Source organism: Rhinolophus ferrumequinum, chromosome 18 (genome assembly GCF_004115265.2).
Source record: "Rhinolophus ferrumequinum isolate MPI-CBG mRhiFer1 chromosome 18, mRhiFer1_v1.p, whole genome shotgun sequence".
NCBI classification, from domain to species: domain Eukaryota; kingdom Metazoa; phylum Chordata; class Mammalia; order Chiroptera; family Rhinolophidae; genus Rhinolophus; species Rhinolophus ferrumequinum.
Genome location: NC_046301.1, coordinates 41363265 through 41385704, shown reverse-complemented (window position 1 = coordinate 41385704; position 22440 = coordinate 41363265). Strand labels below are relative to the sequence as shown.

Below are 22440 nucleotides of genomic sequence, written 5' to 3'. Positions count from 1 at the left end.
AGCTTTTAATTTAGGTATTTTTCTTTTCCTCCTTAATTTGTAAGACAGCTAACATTCACCTCTATCCACAATGCATACATAACCCAGTGGTTGAAAAATAGTAGGCATAAAATAAACATCAAATAAACTTTTGCTGAACTTTATACGTAAGATCATATGTCATATAATAAATATGTTCCCAGTTTGTTCTTTTCCTTCTGATTTAATGACTGACACTTTGACATGCAAAAAAAATTTTTAATGTAATCCCATATTTATGCTTGATTGTTTCTGTCCAAGATTGTCAAGGCTCAAGTTTATAATAATTTTTTGAAATGTCTACATTTTCAATTAAAATGATTTAATTCAAATGTTTTAGTTCATGATATGAAATTAGATATCTTTTTTCCAATGCTGAACTTGTTGGCCCAATACCATTTGTTAAAATATTCCAGGTTTTCCACGTGGACCTGAGATGGTTCCTCACCTATACAGATACTTACATATTTACACTATTCATATGTACAAAATCTATTTAGTTTAAATGTTCTCTTCTGCTGCATGACATTTCTATATGTTCCTACAAAGCCCCATATTCTTTTAATTACTGAAACTTAAAATAGGTTTTAATGTCTGGTAGGACAAAGCCCTCTCGTTTTTCAAAATGAGGGTTCCTATTTTAGCACCTTTACTTTTCCAGGTGAACTTCTGTAAAGTTTCCGCAAACATTTTGTTGGTACTTTGATTGGCATTGTGTAAAATTTATTCATTAATTGACATCTTTACAATATTAAATCTTCCCACCTCGCCACCAGCTGGAAGTATTTTGTCCTTCCTCTGAACTCCCTTTAGCACTTTATACCTTTTTAAAAATCACTTTCTAAACTATACCCACCCAATTTTTCAAACCTGAAACCCGAGAGTCTTCCCCTCCCCTCCCTTCCCCAACCTTCACCCCATCCAATCAATCATCAAGTCCCGTCAATACTACCTCCTAAATTTCATCCACTTCTGGCTGTCCCCACTAGTCCAAGCTACTATCATTTCTGGCCGGGGCCACCTCACAGGCCTCCAACTGACCTCCCTGAATCCCCCCTGGCTTCCAAGCCATTCTCTACACTCCAGCCAGAATGATCTTTGAAAAGGCAAATTTGATCATGGTATTCCCCATCTTTAAAATACTCCAACGGCTCCCCATGGCACTTGGGGTAGAGCCAAACAAGCAGCCCCAACCCTCCCTTCCAGCTTGGACCAACCTCTCTTTTACTCATTCATTCTGTCCTGTTCATAGTGGCCATCAAATATATATCCCATGTTCTTTCCTACCCCAGGACCTTTGCATGTACTCTTTTCTATGTTTGAACTGTTCTTAGCCTTCCCTATCATCTCAGTTTAAGAAGGTCCAATTTCCCTCACATATATCCCCAGTATCCTATGTAACTTTTAATGCTCATCACATTTGTAATTCCTTATTCAAGTCAGATTCCATAATGATAAAACTAACGGTAATAATAATATTAATAATAAACACCTTTTGGATAATAAGATCTAGTCATTCTCTATCTTAAGTGCTTTACATACAGAAGTGTTCTAGACCTGGCTTGTACCAGCATGTGAGAGCAGGTTGTTAAATTTTCAGGAATTTTGTGAGCTGGTTGATATCATATTGGTAGCTTGAAATCAGCCATGGTGAGACTATTTGCACCATGGAAGTCAGCAAATGCTGACTGGTTGTGAGACATGTACCAGCACACCACTGTTTCCATGCACTGTATTATTTAGTCTTTACCGCAGCTCTGCGAAGGAGGTAGCCCATTTGACAGATGGGTAAACTAAGAAGTTAAGTCACGTATGTAAGATTTAAGAATGATTTATAGGCAAACCGAGCACTGCATCCAGGCGGTATGACCCTAGAGCATGAGTACTTCACCTTTATATCACTACCCCTTAACACTAAGGAAGGAAGGATCCTAGTGGTCTCACTTGTCTGCAGTGTCCCCAGCACAGAGCACAATGCTGAGTATAGTGTGCACGCTCAACCAATATTCGCTTCATGAATAAGTCAATAATGACACAGCACATCAGGAAAAGACAGCTCTTTGCCAATACTTCATTGCTAAATTAAAGACACCAGGTGGGATTGCCAGAGACCTGGGTCCTTGTTCTGAATCCACCTTGAATTCAGTGGGCAATTGTGAGCAAGTCACTTCCCCCTGGGTCTCACTTGTCTTATCTGCAAAAGAGAACATTTGACCAGATGATCTTCAATGTCTCCTCATCTCTAAGATTCTTTGAAGTTACATGTAACGTAACATCTATTATTTCCACAGTTACATGGGCTCTTCTTTTACCAGTCACCATGTTTCCACGGGCAGTGGATCATAGCCTCCTGTATTCTGTCCGGTAAGTTCCCGCTTTGCTTCCGAAATGTAACTCTATTGTCACCTCCTCTGGGAAGCCTTCACTGATTGCCCAAATTCAGCCACTCCCTGATCAGTCCTCCGACAACCCTTTTTGCATTTACATCTCTTATGGGACTCAACCCAACTATACTAATCTACGAGTGTCTATCTCCCCCTTCTAGAAAGAACTGTGAGCTGCTAGAGGTACACTGATATCGATTTTGTGTCTTGAGTATAATTTGGAGCTGACATTTGTTCAATGAATACATGCATTACACTGATACCCGGGTCCTACCTTCAAGGATTCAGATCTAACTGGCCTGGGATCCAGCCTGAACATTGGTGATTTAAAGTGAAATCAAGGATGAGAACCTCTGCTTTCAGAGAAAGTTCACACATGTATGCACGCACACTCACACAACACTTGGCTCCAGACGTCTACAGCCCCACTGAACATGGAGACTGTTCTTTACTTCGCGACAGAGTTGAGGATTGGCTGCACCATCACTGGTGTTAGTCTTACTACCTATCTCGTCCCCAGCCAGAACTGCCATCCATATACAGTGGGGAGATAGTGGTGCCAGAGCGCTATATATGGAAAGTGTCCTGGAGTGAGACCCGTTCCTCACCTGACACTTCTGGTGTCCTCCTACCCCACCAAGCACCCTTTCTCAGTCTCCTTCAAACGCTCCCTGTTATCATCCTGAGCCCAACACGTTGGTGCTCCAGAGGTGTCCTCTAGACTTCTTCCATTCTCTAGCTACACTCCCTTCCATGGCCATCTCCTCCAACCTTCTTCCATCACCTCCTATTTGATACCTAACCAGACATTTACACTTAGACAAGAATAGGAGGCTGAATCCAAATGAGAGAATATACTATAAAATAAGGGTACTAGAAATTCATAAAACGCCAGACATATTTTCTTGGTTCATATATTTCTTTCTCTCTACCCCTTATTTTTTCTTTTAAAGTATAATACCTTAGTGGGTCTCAATTTTTCTCTGGCTTCAATTTTTCTCCCAACTAAATCCCTCTTTGTATCCACAGCACTCATTTTTCCTAAGATAACGCCTTGGAGTTAATTTCTCTGGCATGGGAATCCTCAATGTTGTCATATATCTTGCCAAATCAAGTCCAAACTCCCATACAAACCTTTTTCCCCGTTATTTAAAATTGTGGTAAAATATACATAACAAAATTCACCATCTTCAACTATTTCTAGGTATACAGTTTAATGATGTTGAGTGCATTCACATTGTTGTGCAACTAGTCTCCAAAACTCATCTTGCAAAACTGAAACTCTGTACCTATTAAAAAACAACTCCCATTCCCTTTGCCCCAGCCTTTGAAAACCACCATTCAACTTACTGTCTTTATAACGTTGACCACTCTGAGTACCATACAGAGCTTTTAAGCTGTTTTTCGGTTTCCTTTCCTTCTGTGCCTAGCTCATCTACGCTAAGTTCTGGTCGAAGTTCTAGCCAAACATATTGCCACAGCTGTTGAACCAGCCTGCTCTCCTCCAGGCACCTGCTCACCTCACCCTCTGGGCCTTTGCACATGAGATTCCCACAGCTGGAACATTCTTCCTCCTTCTCTTTGCCTAGCCAAATCCTCCCCATGCTTAAAAATAGTCTTCAATTTTTATCTCCTCCTTGCAACCCTATCCCACTATTCTAGCCCACACATACCTCTCTCCTCCTGGAACTCATATTCCATTCATTGTAAATACCAAACATTTTGAATATTCTAATTCTCCAGGTGTTCTGTGCAATATACCACAGCCTTCTCCAAAAGTTCTAGACTTCCAAATAGGGACCATGTGTTTTATATATATATATATCACTGTACCTTCCATCTAAAAAATGTAGTAGGTACAAGGTACTCAAGGTAGGTACAAGGTAGGTACAAGGTAGGTAAGTAGGTACTCAACAAATATTGAGCTAACAGGTAATTTACACTTAACATTTTTAAGATAAGTTGAATCACTCTGTAGCATCAGTGAGCAACTTTCTTGAATCTTCTTCAAGAAAATTTAGTTATAGCCAGCAGCTTTGTCTAATTTTTTATCTGGTGGCTTGGACAAAAGTCTGTTCTGGCATGGTTCCAGCAGAGTCAAATGTATGAGGATACACCCCTGAAACGAGCTGCCATCTCCCAGACTGTGCAGAAATTGCGTAAGTAAAATACAAATGTAGAAGCGAGTCTACACTTCCCGCTTCAATGCCTAGCACCCAGTCCACTCTTCCCATACTAGTAGAAAGACCTAAACATGTGAGAATGATTATAAAGTGGTGAGACTGAGCATCCGTGCAAAAGTGCCAGTCCCCTTGGAATCATTTTCACACATACCTGTGTAAATGAACCTCCCTGGAGCTCCTTTGCAGAACTGTTTGGATTTGTAAGATAATGTTACTTCCACTACTCCGGGGATGTGCCGAGGAGGAGTCTGCACTCTGATGGCATGAGGAGTTATAAGCTGAGGAGTAAGTGGGCAGGGAAATAAAACACCTGTTATACAAGTCATTGCCTAGGATACTGAGAACACGAGTATCTCCCGCCACTACTCCCACCCTGGCAAACTGGTGTACTCACAGCAAGCACCCCAGATGCTCTGAACACCCAGGCCCTGTATCTCACATGTTTCTCTCTATCACCCTGGAATTTCCTCTCAACCTAACCTGTGTAGGTCCTTTCCTTCCTACCAGCCCAGCTCAAGACCCTCCCACCTCGGGTGCCCACCCTCCCCCCATCTTGTCATAACTACTTCCCCCCAGTTCCTACATTGCTATGACCTCACATGCTGATTTGGTAATTCCATACCCAACTTAGCGTCATTACTTATATTTTTGTAATATCTCCCTTGTTGGTTTTCTCAGTATGAAAGTAGAATGCATCCACTTTAGAAAATTTGGAAATTACAGAAAAGTATAATGAAAAATATTGACACTGTATAATCCAAGATAACCACTATAAAGCTTTGGTGTGTTTCCAGTCCTTTTCTACGAATGTGTGTTACATAATTATGTTTTACATCCACAGACATTGTTGTCCTGACTTTTTTTTTTCACTTAGCATTAACATGAGCCTTTCTCCTAGTCATTAGAATTTTTTCAAAACACAATTTTTAATGATGGATTGGTATTCCATCATTTATTTAACCATTCTCCTATTATCCAATATCTAGGCTCTTTCTAATTGTTCACAATTATAAATAATACTGCAATGAATATTTACTTTTTTTTAAAGGATCCATGCCTGCAATAAATTATAGTTTACGTGTCTTTTAATCTTTGGTGCCCTGCTCATAGTAGGTCCTCAACAATGTGAGCTCATGCTGCTAATGTTCCAGAAATTCCTACTATCCCCAGAACAAAACAATCTTGAGCCAAAGAAAATCAGGGAAGCAAGTTGCCTTTGCCTACCTCGCTCCATACAAGCATGGTCCCAAACACCACTTGGAGGCCATCAAAGAAGTTGTCCCCAATGATGATGACCATGGCTCCTCCAGTGGTCCAGCCTTCGCTTGGGCTAATGGCTTTGATGCAGGGGGTAGCTAAGAAGATAGAAAAGAAAAAGTCACATCTGCTCTTCAGTGGCTGAAGTTGGGAGTGTTGGTTACTGGCTGCTCGTGGAAGCTGTTGATCATGCCAAGAAGTTCAAATTGAGCTTTGCTGACTCGCTATCGTTCCCTAATTGGTTGTTGTTTTTCACCAGATCATTAAAGCCTAATGAGTTGACCACTATGTATGAAAACATGGAACACTTAGCTAATTGTGCAAAGGGTGTTTTTAGAACTCTGTTGTTTTTCCCCCTATTTTTATAAGTTGACCACATTGGCAACGTGTAAATCCCTTTTCTCTCTCCACCTCCTCTGCCCCAAGATGTTAAGATTTACAAGGCCTGTTAATGTGCTAGAGAGAGAAGGAGCAAGCAAAATCGATCATAGGGGAAGGTATTTTCCAGCTCTATCAGGAGATAATTTCTAATCACTTTCCTCACTTTGTAGGAAAGATTTTCCCCCCTTCTTCCATATGTTCCAAGCCTCTGGACTTTACATCCCAACAGGAACCCAATATGGTTTTCAGGCCATAACTAAAGTCAATCCATCACTCCATTTCCAAAGCTGACAGGGTCAAAGGTAGAAGAGAACTTTGGCAGGACTCCAAAAACATGAGCCCCCTTTGAACAGCCAGTCAATCACATCCAATCAGTCAAAAGAAACTGGATGGGTTCCTAGTTCTGAACCCTGGGGTTTTCTTCTCCCCTTCGGTGCCCACTGTGGGAGAATTAACACCACTCCAAATTCTTTACTGATTCAATCATTTTCTTTCAGTTCATTAATTCCTATTTAAAATGATACAAGACACATTTTAAGGGCCGAGTTGGGGTGGGGGCTGGTGGGCAGTACAGAGCCAAACATCACACTAAAATAGTAGCCTAGTTTAGCCATTCATTCTATAGTCCAACGCCTCCTCCACCAGTGAGTTGGGAGCGTGGAAGGACGGAGAACTTAGATGGACTTTACTTAGGTTTGTCAGTTATCTTCCTCGATATACTTTAATTTTTCAGACAACTTGAAGTTTAACAGTTACCCGTATTTCTAATTACTTTAATGCACTTGGAAAACTACCCAGAGCAGACCATGATTTCTTCTTGTCCAAGCAAACAAAAATCAATTAGTGTCAGTTTCATTCTGCACATTGTTTTGTTTTGCCCACAATCTGTTTAAGGACACATCTGACACTTATTCATACATGTCTGGCACTGTAATGTTCCTGTTTAACTCAGATGTCATAGGCCTACATTTGCCCGAAATACCTGTCTAGCAAAAAGAAAAACACAGAACTGAATGGAAGAGACTGAGGCATGGGGGGGCCCGAGCATCAGCCGGGAAATGTGTGGGGGTTCCCACAGAGCAGGCGGGAGTCGGTGTTTACAACTGCACTTTAAAACCCACATGGTCTCCACTCCTACTCAGAGACATACATTTGAAATTCAACCAAGAAAATTTATGGAGAACTTCATTTGTCTTCCATTCTCAACCCGGACCGCAGACAGCCCTACCTTCCGATGGGTCCAGTCTTCTCGCCCTCCGTCCATGCTTGGAGTTGTTATGAACAAACATGTTGTCAGAAACAGCCAGCACATGTCCATCCACATTTACCGTTGTCGACAACACAACCTGCATATTTACAGTAAAAAGGGGGCGGGGGGTGGAATTAGTGTCACAGAAAGTAGTAAACGTACCAGCATTCTGTTTGCCAAACTTCAATATGGCTAATCGGACACGGAACAGAATTTGGGGATGAGGCTATGCTCTCAGCATATCAACAGGTTATCATCCTCCCATAATTATGGCAGAGCTTCATGGAGAAAGAGACATCCCTTCGCCCATGTACTGTCATGTATTTGTGTTCAGACTATGCCCAGGTGATGAAATGGGGAAATTGGCCATCTGCCTGCTGGTTCTAGAAACCTTGTTCTCTATCAAAGGACTTGGACAATCATCCCCAGCTGACCCTTGAGCTGCAGTCCCGACAAATTGCCAGTGGTGTACGATCAGGGAGCTAAGATCTAAGCACCTGCTGGGAGGTCTTTTGTTCAAAGTTGGGAATGGGTTCGTGCACCTGACTTTTGTGAAAGTAATGCAGGCCTGGACAGGCTGCCTGATGACTTGTCTGTGGTATCCCCACCTGCTAGAGAGTCGTGGCAGATATGCTCAGTTGGGGGAGAAGATAAAGTTGCTGGGAGTCAGCATTGACGATGTAGAACATTCAGGATCTAACCAGAGGAAGGGGACGAGTGGGTGTGGAGTAGAGGAAGAGCATGGATTTGGAGTCAGATAAAAACTAAACGCAAATCGCACACCTGCTACTGCCGAACTTGTAACCTTGGACAAACTACTTAGCCTTTTCAAATCTCCATTTTTCTTACCTGTAAAACATAAACAATGCCTAGTTGGAGGGCTGCATGAGCTAAGGATAAAATGAGATAATGTATGTAAACCATTCCTTGCAGGGCCTGCATGAGTTCCCCTCCTAATTACCTTGAGGCTGCCTTGTTTGACCAGTCAGTAGGACAGATGACAGTACTCATTGAGCCCCTCCCATGGTCTAAGTTTTGGGGGAAGCTCTAGAAAGGGGGACACAGGGTCTATGTACCGAAAGTTATAAGGCATGACCCCTCTCCTCAAAGACCTTACTTTCAGGCTGCAGAAACGTGGCTAACATATCAAACAAGAAGCGCAAGGATTTAGACTGAATTGAGTTCCATGTCTATGCAGCAGATCAGGGGTGTGGGAGAATTTCCAAAAGGCGGAGATCAGCCAAGGCCAGAACAGTCCAGAAAGTATAGCCGAAGAGAGTGGACTTGAACATACCCACCACCTCCTTACTTGCCCCAGGAAGATGAGCCATCCTGGATATGAGTGCTTGTCAATTATGCATGGCAATTTGTGTGTGTGTGTGTGAGAGAGAGAGAAACTTGTTATGTACATATTCACGCATATGTATAGACTTTTTAAGGAAAGGCATCGAATAGGTACATAATGACAAGCCGTGTTTAAATATGATTCTTCCTGTCTTTCTGCCTACCCCCAAATTAAGTGTGTTCATATTCTACTTATAATTTTTCTGCCACCCCTTCCTTCCTTATTAAATGAAGGAGGGAAAAAACCCTTGGCCCTGCCTTACCTCCTCCTATGAAATAAGATACGTTACATTGCACTTAAAATTGTTTTACTATGAATAATTTCAAGCAAACAAAATAAACAGAATAGTATAATGAATCCCCATTTTTAGGTGAAACTTCCATGCATTGGAATGTGCAAATCTTAGCTGCCCAATTTTGACAAATGGATACAGCCAGGTAATCAACACCATATCCTGATACAGAACATTTCCATCTCCGCAGAAAGTCATCTCGGGCCCCTTCTCCTTCAATCCACTGTGCCACTCCCCAAGGCAACACTCTTCTGATACTGTTTTTAACCTTAGAGTTTTAGATGGTATCTTTTAATTTTTTTAAATATATATTTTAATGTAATAGGGGTTTGGAAGAACCCCTGAAACCGTAAGTCCACAAAGTGTTTCACCTAGCCTGGTGCCATGGGCCTGACAGCAGTACACGGGAAACTTTACATGGACATAAGTGGGCTTCAAGCATTCAAAGATATTATACCAGACCCTGGAGATTCAAAGACAACAGAAAATGTGTTGCTTAGTCAGCTGTGGTCTCTCCCGCACTTCAATTCCTCACCTGTGAGTTCCCTACTGGTACGGTGTCCTTGCCGCTCTGTGACATCAGAACCAACTTAAAGGAAACTTAGTTGTCATTCAGAAAATTATTATCAATATAATTGCTCACAATTCAGGGATACAGCCTGGCTAGCTCTGGGTCTGTTTTCAATTGTGTCCATGTTAACATGTTAAGAGTCTAGGGAAAGTCCTTCCAGAAAGTTCCTATCATATAGTGGCCACCATAAGACAGAAACATCCTTCACTCTGGAAAGTGCATGGAGGCACAAATCCTTATCAGGGCCATCTCAGCAGAGCACAAGATGGCACCGTAGTCAAAGGGAGAGAGAGGCTATCTCCCGCTCCGGGGTTTAGGATAAACGTCAAGGTTGAAAGCATTCACTTCTGTATATGCAATAGAAAAAGGTGGAGGAAAATGCAGAAAAAAGGATTCAGGCCACTTTGCACTTTGGTAAGTTCTGTGTGTGAATGGATTTTCAAAGACATAGCTGTCATCTCTGAAAAAAAAACAAAAACAAGAGTGTGCTTCAGGCTTTATTGCTAATGAGCTGTACTAGGCACACTGAGGGGAACCCAGGCTGCCTGAGGCTTATGTAGATGTGAAAGCATTCTCTCTGAGACCACTTTAATTCATTCCACAAGCTTCTTGTCATACTGTACTTTCATGCTCCTCGTGCATTCCTGCCACAAAATATGGGGCTTTCTCGAGCCAGCTGATTTCATCATTGTCCATTTGGGTGGAGTGATACTCAATTCCAGAGTGAACATTTCCCGAATGACATACCCTGATGGTTCAGATGCACTTCATTATTTTCTATTAACAATGGAAATAAATTTTAATCTCTTGCTGGCTAGCGCTGGCCTTTCATGACAGCAAGGGAATTAACCTGAATTATTTCAGTGTCTGCAAAATTTATTACAAGATTTTAAATTATGTCCAAGTGTGTGTGTGTGTGTGTGTGTGTGTGTGTGTTTGTGTGTGTGTATATATATATATATATATATATATATATATATATATCAAGATCCCGTTTTTAATATTCTAAATATCTTAGACTCTGAAGTATCTAGAAGAGCCTGCCAATTAAACCAACTTTGCAAAATGTAAAGGATTTAATTCATAAACTCCACCATGTGAAACCAGTCATGTTTGGTTGTTGTTCTTATACATGGAGACACATACACGTTGACTTTTACATACATTCACTCTACTTCTGGAAGAATGAACATTACGGAGGTGAAGATACATTTGGTACATTCGAAGCTTCAAATTTAACTTCCTCCACTGTTTTCTGATGAACGATGACAACACTGATATTATTCTCCTCAGAGAAGTTAAAATTTCTGCATGTTTGAAGACTAAAGGAAGTAGAATGTGCATTCCAGCATCGTTTCACTCCCAGGCCTTCCCCTTCCCCAAGCCAACTTCTTTCCCCTAGTGAGTATTTCCTGGGTCACGAAGGCTGACCTTTTCCATCTGGAATCAATCAGTCAACCCCTGACAACTTCCTGAAACACCTCACTCCATTTCCTGTTCTCTCCCCCTTCTCTCTTTCCCCCTGGTTTGCTTCACTCTTCAAAACTGCAGGCCACAGCAGCTTAATGTTAGAGGGTCAGACACAGTTAGACTCCAAAACACTACACAAGGACACCTTTGACCTTCAAAAATCTTTACATCTTAGCTAAACAAATCAAGGTCAACATTTCTTACCATTACCTTGTTAACTATTTGTATGCATCTTTGCCAACGATCTTCTGATCATATAACGATCAATACCACTTGTTCTCCTAAGATCATAAACTGATCTGCTTTAGAAGTAGCAAATTTAGTATTGACAAGGGGTGCCATTTGGAGGTACCTGAAACTAAAAATCTTGAGTATTATAACAAACATATGGAGAGTATTCCAAACAAAAGAACTTCTATGCCTCATCAGTGTCTCCTATCACCTAAACCTGATACCTAGTCGTTTCTAAAGCTGTCAGACTCTCTTGGCACCACCATTCTGCTGGCACAGCCCAAAAGGATGCCAATTAGGAATACAGATGTCCATAATTTGTGTGGGATGGACCCCCGGTTTTTGCTGCTGACACTGGTGACAGCTTTCATTTGTTTCTCATAGTTGGTGTATCTGTATTTCAGCTCAAAGCTTCAATAGAAAAGCCTGCAGAGCTGAAAACTAAGCCATTGTATATCATAGCTCTCCTCAACTGATACATGGCAATTCAACACAAAGGCAGCGACCAATTACATGCATGCAAATATTATTTATGATGTGGTACCTTTAAGGTAAGTTTCCAAGAAAGAGAAGTAGGGATTGATTGAAATTGCTTGCATTTTTTTAAGAGAAAGTAGTTTTTCACTTTTTGCAATTCTTTATTTTGCTTAGCGCGATCTCTAATTTTTGATGAGACCAGATCAACAAATAGACCAACGGGAGAATGACAGTGTAGGTTCCATTTTGAATCACCCAATTAAATGGCAATTTTAGCTGATCATACAGAAATAGGAACATAAAAAGTTTGTATCTCCCCTTGAAAAACAAAAGAAAGTTTTAAGAACAAAATCTATGACTAGGTTAGCAATTTGCTAAAAGTACTCAAGAAAAGTGACTGGCTTTCTCAAATTATATTTTCCTTCTCATTACCCAAAAGTACTCCCATGTCCCTCACTCTAATAATTTATACAAAGCAGGAGCTGAGTTGTAAAGAGCTCTTTCCTGCCTATAAAAGGCCTCAGTGGGAGTTATCCTTTAGGTGGACACATCCGTTAATCTGCCTGTACAACTAATTTTCCAATAGAGGAATTTTTTATTTGGTATCAGAATGATAGCATGTGGTACAGGTTCTTTTACCAAAATGACTTATTCCCACTCTTGGGTTAATTTTATGCCCCACTGCGATATATCTTTGGCTGTTTGGAACATCACACTTTTGTTTTTTTTAAATATCTGTGCTTCTCAGTGCTCTATGATTTAGTTAAGTTACACAGATCACAGAGATGACAAGCTTGGATCCTCCTCCCAGCCAGCCTTTCTCAGCTCCTACCCAGGTGTTCCTACAAAGAGCCTAAGTCTTACACAGGAGAGTAAAAGAAAAAGAGAAGTCAAAATGAGAAATGTGTGGAATGACTAAATGATCTGCTTTTTGAAGCAGACGAGAATCCCAGGGTCTACAGTCGCTGAAGGATAATTACATTGGTTAGAAACCTCCCCATATGGATCAGAGTCCTTGCTCTGAAAACATACCACATTCTACGATTAGTCAGACACATTTCCCATTTCAATGAGGGTCATGCACCTCCTAGCTGAATGTGGGGTCTTTGGTAGTTTAATCTCGGTAGAGCTACAACACATAGCATTTACAACATGCTCCACACGGAAGACCCTGATACCTACTTATAAACACGCATACACAGAGCTCAAGAAAATGGTCTAGAAAATTCCTGTTATTTTGCCAAGTATGGAAAAAAATTCTTTATGACATTTTACATCTGGAAATGGAATTAAATTCATGATGTGCTTTTCCTTTATAACTGTTCAGTTGCTATATATGTTATTTCAGCTTTCCCAAAGCATAACTATTATGTGGGATTTTATTTTCCACCTGTGGGAGGAGGAAAGAGACATAGAGACCATTAAAAAGGACAGAGAAAATCAAGACAGACTTCTGGTTGTGGTGGGCAACCAAGTTTAGAGTCCATATCGTGAGAAGGAATACTCCACTGGTGTTTTTATACACTGGCTAATTCTCACATTCAACAGGGGGACTCTGACGAAACAATTTTGTCTAAGCCTCCATTAATTCAACCCAGGCTAACAACAAACAACTTGACTACTACAAATTGTGTCTCTTTACCACTTTATTCTTGGCATACATATTTTCAAACCAGATTTAAAGCCCAGATTCTTCTTTGTTACTGGACTCCAGAGTCTCCAGAATTACCTTTAAACACGTACCCCACAGGTATGGATTTTGTCATCTTTTTTTTTTCAAAGGAATTCCCAGAATTCTTAGCCATCACTGTTGTTTCATATTCCCTAAGGCTAAATTTTCTGTTCGGTTAAGTATCAAGTACCAAATGAGAGAACACAAGGTTCGTTGCTGTTGAGACAGACGTGGGGCATTCTGAGGTTGCTCACACCAAGGGAGGGGGACCTGTGGCATGAATGACATACTCTGGAGAAGATACTTCGTAAGTAACCAGACAGTGCTGTGTTTCAATCAGTCAAAGACTTTGTTTGACACTCCCAGGCCCTGTGCTACACGCTATGGAGGCTTACAGAAAACACTGTCACGACCTTGAGGAGCTGCCATGTAGATGATGAAGCATAACAAACACTACACATACTCAAAAAATATTACTGTACAGTAATACATAAAAGAGGACGAAATTGTGTGGCCATTGTACAGTGTAAGAGTTCAAAGGTGAGAAAAATTCACCTGAGCTGAGGGCAGTAACAAACATTTTCAACAGGGAAATGAGATTTGAGATAAGCCTTAAAGAGTTGAAAAACTTTTGCTCTGCAACTCAAAGTGACTGAAATGGTTATTCTGGCACTTTAAAACAAATTCTAGATATACTGAGTTAAGAAAAAGAAATAATTAAAATCTATTTTACCTGTTACTTTTGCTGAATGTGGCTACTAGAAAGTTTAAGATTAAATATGTGACTTGCAAAACAAACCAAAAAACAAATTCTAATTGGCGTGAGTGGAGTAGTATGACAAAGAGCATTTCTGCCAACATATTTTGGCAAGTGTGGCTTAGGATGGACACCTTTTAGAGCTGATCTTTTAAAACTGAGTGGACTATGTACAGAAACCAAGCGGCAATTTTTAAAACTAGACTTTCATGTCATCAGGGAGCCTGATGGTCGTTAACCTGTTTACAACTAAATTTCCCTTCATCTCAAAGACCATCAACACTTGCTATTTCCCCCCTACCTCATTTTAGTCCATTGGACCCATGGCTTTGCCCATGTGAAATGTATGCCAAGTGGAATGCTTATGGTCAAGGACAGTATTTTACTAGCACACATTTTGAGAGCCCCAGGGGAGTATTAATATAATGGATGCCATTCTTGATTTGGCTGGGCCTTTCTCTTCCACCAAACTCTGCCCCCAGAGACCTCATGCATCACCTGCTGTCCATCAAAACCCAGAAGCATGTAGGCCCTCTGAGCAGCTTAAGAATCCATGCCCTCTTATTGCAAAACTAAGAGAGCCTTGCTTTCCAGAAGTGCAGCATCTGATTGTTCTGGAGTGTATTCAGGCTTCAGTGCCCAAGTTTGAGCCTCCGAAAATGTTTGAGCATTCAGGCTTTGTTCCCATCTAACTGAAATCTGATATATCCCTTCTCAAAAGTTATATAGGCAACTACCTGCATTCACTTCTCTCCCTTTTCTTCCACAAATAACTCAGAACACATTTCCTATGTGAGTTGGTCAAATCTTTTATCACTCTGATTCTTGTCCCCGTTAGAGACACAACAAGTCAGGGAATGGGGGTGGCAGGAGGTTATACTGTTAAACAGACAAGCATGAAGTAACCCACAGAAAACCTTCCCTAAACTTAAAGCGTGAGACTGAGTAAAAGATCCTCAGACCCTCAGAGTTTTGTTTTGTTTTGGGGTTTTTTTCTGACTGCAAACAGATAATTATTATTTCTTAAATCGGACTCTCTGGTTTGTTTTACCACCAGATAACAGACTCACCTGTTGATCAGAGAGGCCATAAGTCAAGTGATTTTCATTATGTGCTTTAAAACACTGCTCGGTAGCAGAGTAACCTTCAAATGGTGGATGAGATCACAGAGCAGCTGGAGTAGCTCTTGAACTGAAAGATTTGAACTGAAGAAACCTGCAGGCAGCTGGAGCTATATTAAATTTTTACCATTTGGACTTAATTTAAACTCTCGTTTCCCTCTTCATCGGGTGTGAGAGAAACATTCAACATTTTTTATTTAAGGAAAATAGATGGTGGTGCCATTAAAAAGTTTTATATAAGAGCTGGGGGTTTAAAAAAATCATAAGGGTTTTCTGGATGGATCCTGGCCCTGTTCCAAGACCTGAGTAGCCCTGCCCTTTGCTCTTGCATCGTTTAGTCAAACAGACTAATGGCTAATGAACGGCTTTGTGGACTAGGTGTCTTTGTCATCTCCATTCATTTCTCCATTGTTCCTGTTGCATCCAGCATGTTGCACTAACAGGCTCTAGGCCTGTCCCATTATCCAACCACCCTGACGATGTCCGTCAGGCCTCACACAATGTCCGTCAGGCCTCATCACAGTGCTTCACGTCCTTTCTTCATTCTGATGACAATTTTTGTATCTTCCGTTCCCTTCTCCCCACCACTGTGCATTTCTTCTCTCTTCCTCAGAGTTCTGACAGACTTGCTGTGTGTGTCCTCCCCAAGCACCAAACCCTTTCCCTCGCTCTCTACCCATCCCCTTCGAGATGCCCTTCTAGGAGGCCCATTTGGGGTTGTGTGCAGGTTCCTGTAAACAAACAGGAGTCGACTCAGCACAGATGGCATTCCCAACGTAGCCTCTAAAAGGACCTTTCTTTTACTAGAAATGTCTGTGCCCCTCTTTACATTTTGACCGCTTATCTCTTGAGGCAAAGGACGGCACGATCAGTATACGTATCTTAGTCCTCTCACAAGCTTACCTGTATTTTAAAAAATGACGATTTGGGTGGACTGAATCTAAAAAGGGAGTAATGTAGGGGGTGAACTTGAGACACCCAAGAGTCACTCAGAAAACATTGGAAAATGGCAGTAAGAACAACTTATCCTAATTACAAGAAAGCCATAAGTTTAAACGGAGTTCCTTTAAAATGATTCTAGGGTTAGAGATGTGTCAAGGTACCTGGTACCAACTCCAGAGTGACTAATGTGCAAGTTGGTGCTGCCCATACGATGGAAAACACTCCAGCCCTCTACAGTGGTCATGTCTGTTTAAACTAGAGTCCTTCTGAGGCAGGAGGGGAAAAATTGGTACCCAGGCCTCTAAGTTTTCCAATCTCAAGTAAATGATCTGCTGACATTAGTGTCCCACTATAGCTGATGCTGTGGAAATCTTTGAAATCTATTAGGAAGAGCATGCACTTGTTTATTATTATAATGGCTGGTATCATTTAGCTCTCACATCACCCATATTTGACCACACCGCTGAGTTCCAGAAAGCAACACAAAGACAAATGGACCTTGCTGGGCCCCCGTGCTCTCAGGCAGGTCACTTGAAGACCTCAGAGAAGAACATCTAAGCTATATAAATCACTTATGTATCTTATTTTCCTTATCTCCACACTAGGATATAAGGCCCTCAAGGGAAGAGAATTTTATCTGTTTTGCTGATGTATCTCCAGCACCTAGGATAGTGCCTGGCACATAGAATTTCCTTAATAACAGTGGTTGGGAGAATGAATAAATGAATGACTGCATCTATGTTTTCACTAGGACTTGGAGCAGACCCAGCCAGCCTATCTAGGAGAGTGACTTGGCAACAATAGCCCTGATTGTTGTCAACTTCTACTGTATTTTAGAATTTGAATGTGGGAAATGACAACATGCCTGCCTCCTCCTATTCTTGGCTTGATTTTCTTCTGGATTTTCCAACTGCCTGCTCTGTACCCACAAAGCAAAGAAATAAAGAATGGGGTTCATTATGTCTTAACAGGCCTATCAGCTTAAACTAGGCATAAATTTCATTTCCTTTCCTTGACTGAGCTGTTAATCTGGGTGTTTCACCTCATTGTTCCATTTCAAGGAGGGCAGAACTGATTTTCTGCACACATGGTCCATGGATTTAGATTCTTCGGGAGCCCTGGAAATATTTTCTTTCCTTGTTTCCTTCTTTCTTTCTTTCCTTGTTTCCTTCCTTCCTTCCGTCCTTCCTTTCTTCCTTCCTTTTCTTCTTTCCTTCCTTCCTTACTTACTTCTCTCTCTCTCTCTCTCTCTCTCTCTCTCAAAAATTCATTTAATAACAATTTATTGAGCCCTACAGAGTGGCTGGCATTGTGCTAGGAATTGGGGAGAAATACAAAAATAAGCGCAACATACCAATTACCCTCAAGCAGCACACAGTCTGTTAGTAGACAAATAATAATTGCAAGACAATGTGATCGATGGCGTTGGAGAAGCTTGTGGAGAATGGTATGTCAGTGCAGAAGAAGAAACAAATAAGTCTGTCAGGGAGAGTCAGAAAGTGACTCACAAAAGAGGGGACACTCAGATGTAGTCTTGAACCATGAGTAGAAGTTGCAAATTGAAGAGAGATGAAGGGTTCTCAGGCAGAAAGGGTGAACGTGTGGAAAGGTCCCACGTAATATTCCATGTAGTAGAAATTAGCGAGGTGTGCCTGGTGAGTGGTGGGCATATGGAAACATCAGGAAATATGCAGGGCAGAAGCACTGCCTGGTATAAAGATATTTATATCAGCCATGCCTTTTTTAAATCTGAGCTTTTGTCTATGGACAATAGATATTTATAACACATCTTAAGCAAAGGAGTGACATCTTTTAAAAGGTAACTTTGGCAGTAGTGCTGAGGGTGGATTGGACAATGATGGAGTAGAGGCAGAGGCCTATTGCAGTTTTTCAGGAGAGAAAGATGGACTGAACAGATACTTAGGAGGAGGAAGTGACACTTTAACAATAAGTGAGGAGGGCAAGTATTGAGTTCTGCTGTGAACATGTGCTCATTAGTCGTCCCAGGGAAGATGCCCCGGAGGAAGGCAGAGCTATATATCTACAGCTCAGAGAAGGGTGGTGTCTGAGAAATGTCAGGAGTCATTCAGGAACAGATGGTATTAAAGGCAAGAGAGTGGGAAAATCATCAGGGAAAGTCCTCAGTGAACAGATCTCCATCAGAAGGGTTAAATCACATGGAGGCTGCCCATTGGGTGTTAGATGAATTTCATTTCTTTATATCAGGAGTCTGTGGAACCCTAAGAGATGTTTCAAGAGGTCTGGGAACCCCAGACATTTTAAGCAAAACCTTATTGAAATGTAGTTTTTTGTTGGGGCAGAAACTAGCATTTATCTGAGTCAAAAAAAGGGTTAAAACTCATTGTGTTTCAACAAGTATTTTATAAGTCCATGATACTTAGAACTTGAACTGAATTAAAGATAATAGCCTTCTCCATGTAACAGAGTTTTCATTGAAGATTATACTCTAAAGAGAATATGACTACAGTATAAAAATCACCAATTTTTTTGTGTATCAAAGGACACTTTCCAGAAAGTGAAGACAATAATGGAATGAGAAAAAATATTTGCAAATCACTTAGTTATCAGATAAGGGCCCAGTATCCTGAATATATAAAGAACTCTTACAACTCAACAATCAAAAGACAAATAACCCAGTTTAAAAATGGACAAAGTATTTAAATGGACGTGTCTCCAAGGAAGACATACAAATGTCCAACAAGTACATGAAAAGATGCTCAACATCATTAGTCATTGGGGAAAGAAAATCAAAACCAAAATGAGATACCACTTCACACTCATAGGATGGCTAGAATTTAAAAAACAAAACAAAAAAAAAACAGAAAATAACAAGTGTTGGTAAAGATATTGAGAAATTGGGACCTTCATGCATTATGATGGAAATATAAACTGGTACAGCCACTGTGGAAAACAGTTAGGCAATTCCTCCAAAAGTTAAAGATAGAGTTACCATATAACTAGAAATTCTACTCTTAGGTATAAACTCAAGAGAATTGAAAACATATGTTCACAAAAACGTGTACACAAATGTTCATAGTAGCATTAGTTATAAAAATTAAAAAGTAGAAACAACCCAAGTGTCCATCAATTGATGTCTAGTTGAACAAAATGTGGTATGTACTTACAATGGAATATTATTCAGCCATAAAAAGGAATGAAGTACTGATACATGCTACAATATGTCTGAACCTTGAAAGAAACTGGGCACAAAAGTCCACATATTATATGATTCCATTTATGTGAAAAGTCTACAATAGACAAATCCATAGAGACAGAAAGTAGATAATGGTTGCTAGTGGGTGGGAAGAAAAGGGAATTACTTTTTTGGGCTGATGGAAATGTTCTGGAATCATATAGTGGTGATAGTTGTACAACATGGTGAATATACAAAAAGCCACTGAACTGCACACTTTAAAATGGTTAAAATGGTGGATGACACGTTATATGAATTTTATCTCAATTAAAAACTGCAAAAAAAAAAAAATGCCAATTGTCTTTAGCTCTACCCCAGAAATAAAACAATCACTTAATCCACAAATGTTTAAGAAAAAGCATCTTTTCCCTTTGCAAAAGTTACATACATTCACCCAGGATGAGAATTCTTTGTCATTTTGAGATCAGCAATATTTATTCTAACCCTATGAAAAACTCTGGCACATTGAAACACTCACTAAATAACTGAAGAAGGAGAAGAAATATTAGTGTGCTTAGTGAGTACATTTCTACGATTTCGGATAAATAAAATGGCAAGGCATTCTATTAAAAGTCTCTTTGAATTTATAAGCGCATTCTCAAATTTAAAACTTTGGAAGTACTGGTAGAGCGTAAGGGGTGGGGGGTAAAAATGCACACTGTCAGCTTCTTTTCCTGCCTGTTTCTTCCGGAAGTGAAAGCTGAGCTTTGGTCATTGAGGCACTTTGGAATTCTTTTGAATTTCACACTTTTGGGGACTGAAGTTATTTATGTTTCCATTGAAATACTGAGTACCATAAACCTCTGAGTAGCATAAATGCTGAGTCCCACAGCCTGTGCACAATGTTCCTGCCTGATCCCCAAGAAAGCTCGTTTCATTTCTATTTGTCTTCGTGTCATACGGCATGATGGCGAGGAGGGGTTTGACTTTTTAAAGAGAGGTGGATAATAGCATTAAATAACTAACAAAAAATGTCCCGGTCCCAGTAAGATGGTTTGATAACCATGATGTGGTGAAAAACACACACACACAAAAACAAGAATTTGTTTTTCAAAGTAGTTCTCTCTGGCCTTGTGTGCACACCTCTCCCCAATTAACTCTTTAATGACTCCATTCCCAAACCACAATTTGTGGGCCCCAGTACAAAATGAATATGGGCAGCCCCATGTTCAGAAATTCAGAATTTCAAAAAGGCAACTGCAAAGCCATATACCGAACAGCCACACATGCCTCAAAGTCATGGCCTGGTGGAAGGATTTGATCACACAGCTCCTGGCTGCTGGCTCCCCCATCTCCTTCCTGTGATTAGAGGTGAGTCATTTAAACTCCCAGAACCTCACTTTCCTCATCTGAAACAGAAGGCTCATCATCCCTATCTTTCTCACTGCTGCCAGGATTATGTTTTAAAGTCTCAAGCTTCAGTACCATTGTTTGACACATTTTTAATTTTTCTGTGGGGAAGGGAGCACTGTGTCTTTCCATTGGGCACAAACGGCAGGAAAGCCGTTTGGTGGATTAGATGTGGGTCCTTCAAAGACTAAGGAAGGGGGGCCGAGAGGGTCTGCTCTTCCTCTCATCCCCAACCTGACACACGTTGCCTTGCTCTGTGTTTTTATTAGCTTGCCTCCTCAGTACATCAGTGGCAAGGGTGATGAAACCGGTGGCAGATTTAACTGTCAGGCAGCTGGGTCACTGTCCCGTGGGTCTTGTTGTCATGCTGCGATCTTAAAGTGACCACGGCTGTTTGGGCTGCTGCTTTCCAAAAGACTCCAAGAGAGACCACGGAATAGTTAATCGGTGGAAAAGGGAAGGAAGAGACTGTTGCTTGTAGAGAGCACAGAGAAGCTGCTTTGAGAAATCCCAAGGTGGCTGAATATCAAGAACACGCTTCCTGCTGTGGGCAGCTGTGTGTGCGAAGGGCAGCCTGAGGGCTTAAAATCAAATCTCCAGCATGGGTTGGTGCCCCTCCCCTGGGGCTCTGACACGAGAGGTAGAAGGCCTAAACACTCTGAGATGAAGAAACCCTCAGTGCTATTCAATGAGCGTTATCATTTGCCGTTATCTTTTTTATTGTTAGCAACCACAGTGAATGATGTGTTGTAAGAAAAAAGGAAAGAAAGAAAGAAAAGCAAAAGAGTGCAATGGAGAGAGAAAACAGGATGACTTATTTCACAGGAAAAATCTGGAGGCCCCTTACCTGAAACCTTCTCATGTCCCTTGGGTTTCCTGCTGTTTTCAAACAATTCTGATTGCACTTGAGGAAAAATTTTAAAAAGAATCTGTGAAGAGAAAGCAATGTGTTACATTTTTTAAGTAAACATGTTTTCAGAGAGACTATCTCTCTGCGTTAGATTAGATTTGATTTGGAAGTGATTGTATTTCAGGTCTGGGGAGTTTCAGCGGGAAAGGAACATTGCTGACCCTCTGCAATTTGCAAATTTGGATATTTTCAGGCTCAAGTCTGCTCCATCACTGGGGAGGATTGTGAAGTGGTTCACAAGCTAGGTTCTGGTGTATATAGCTGCCCCAGAGTTGCTGGGGCGCTCTCTATCCAGAAAAAAAAAAAAAAAAGGCTTCAAAAGCAGCAGTGACTCCTGCCGTGCAGAAATGTCTTGCTCTAGGGTTAAAAATGTCATGACTTAGCCCAGAATCCCAGGGTTCCTCACAAATGTGGCTTTCCGCTGGCCACACACACCTTCCTGCTCACACACCTCACATGTATACCCTCACACACAAAGGGGGCCTGATATTTTCAACTGATGGCTATAAAGTCACAAAATGGTATGTTACCATCCAAAGACAGAGTCAGACTGTGCAGGTATACATTGGGGTTTATATGATTAATAATAAGTATGAACGTTCCTTTTAGACCTTTG

The 22440-nt window shown here is 40.9% G+C and overlaps 1 protein-coding gene across 2 annotated transcripts in view; it reads right to left on the bottom strand.

Moving 5' to 3' along the window:
* EBF2 (EBF transcription factor 2) overlaps positions 1-22440 on the bottom strand; it is a 188434-nt gene that overhangs the window by 36669 nt on the left and 129325 nt on the right. For both annotated transcript variants that reach the window (XM_033135351.1, XM_033135352.1), the window contains 4 exons: positions 21762-21843; positions 7452-7569; positions 5810-5940; positions 4737-4863 (listed from right to left, as the gene is read on the bottom strand). In XM_033135351.1, the coding sequence (XP_032991242.1) occupies positions 4737-4863; positions 5810-5940; positions 7452-7569; positions 21762-21843 (458 nt within the window). The remainder of the gene's footprint in view (positions 1-4736; positions 4864-5809; positions 5941-7451; positions 7570-21761; positions 21844-22440) is intronic.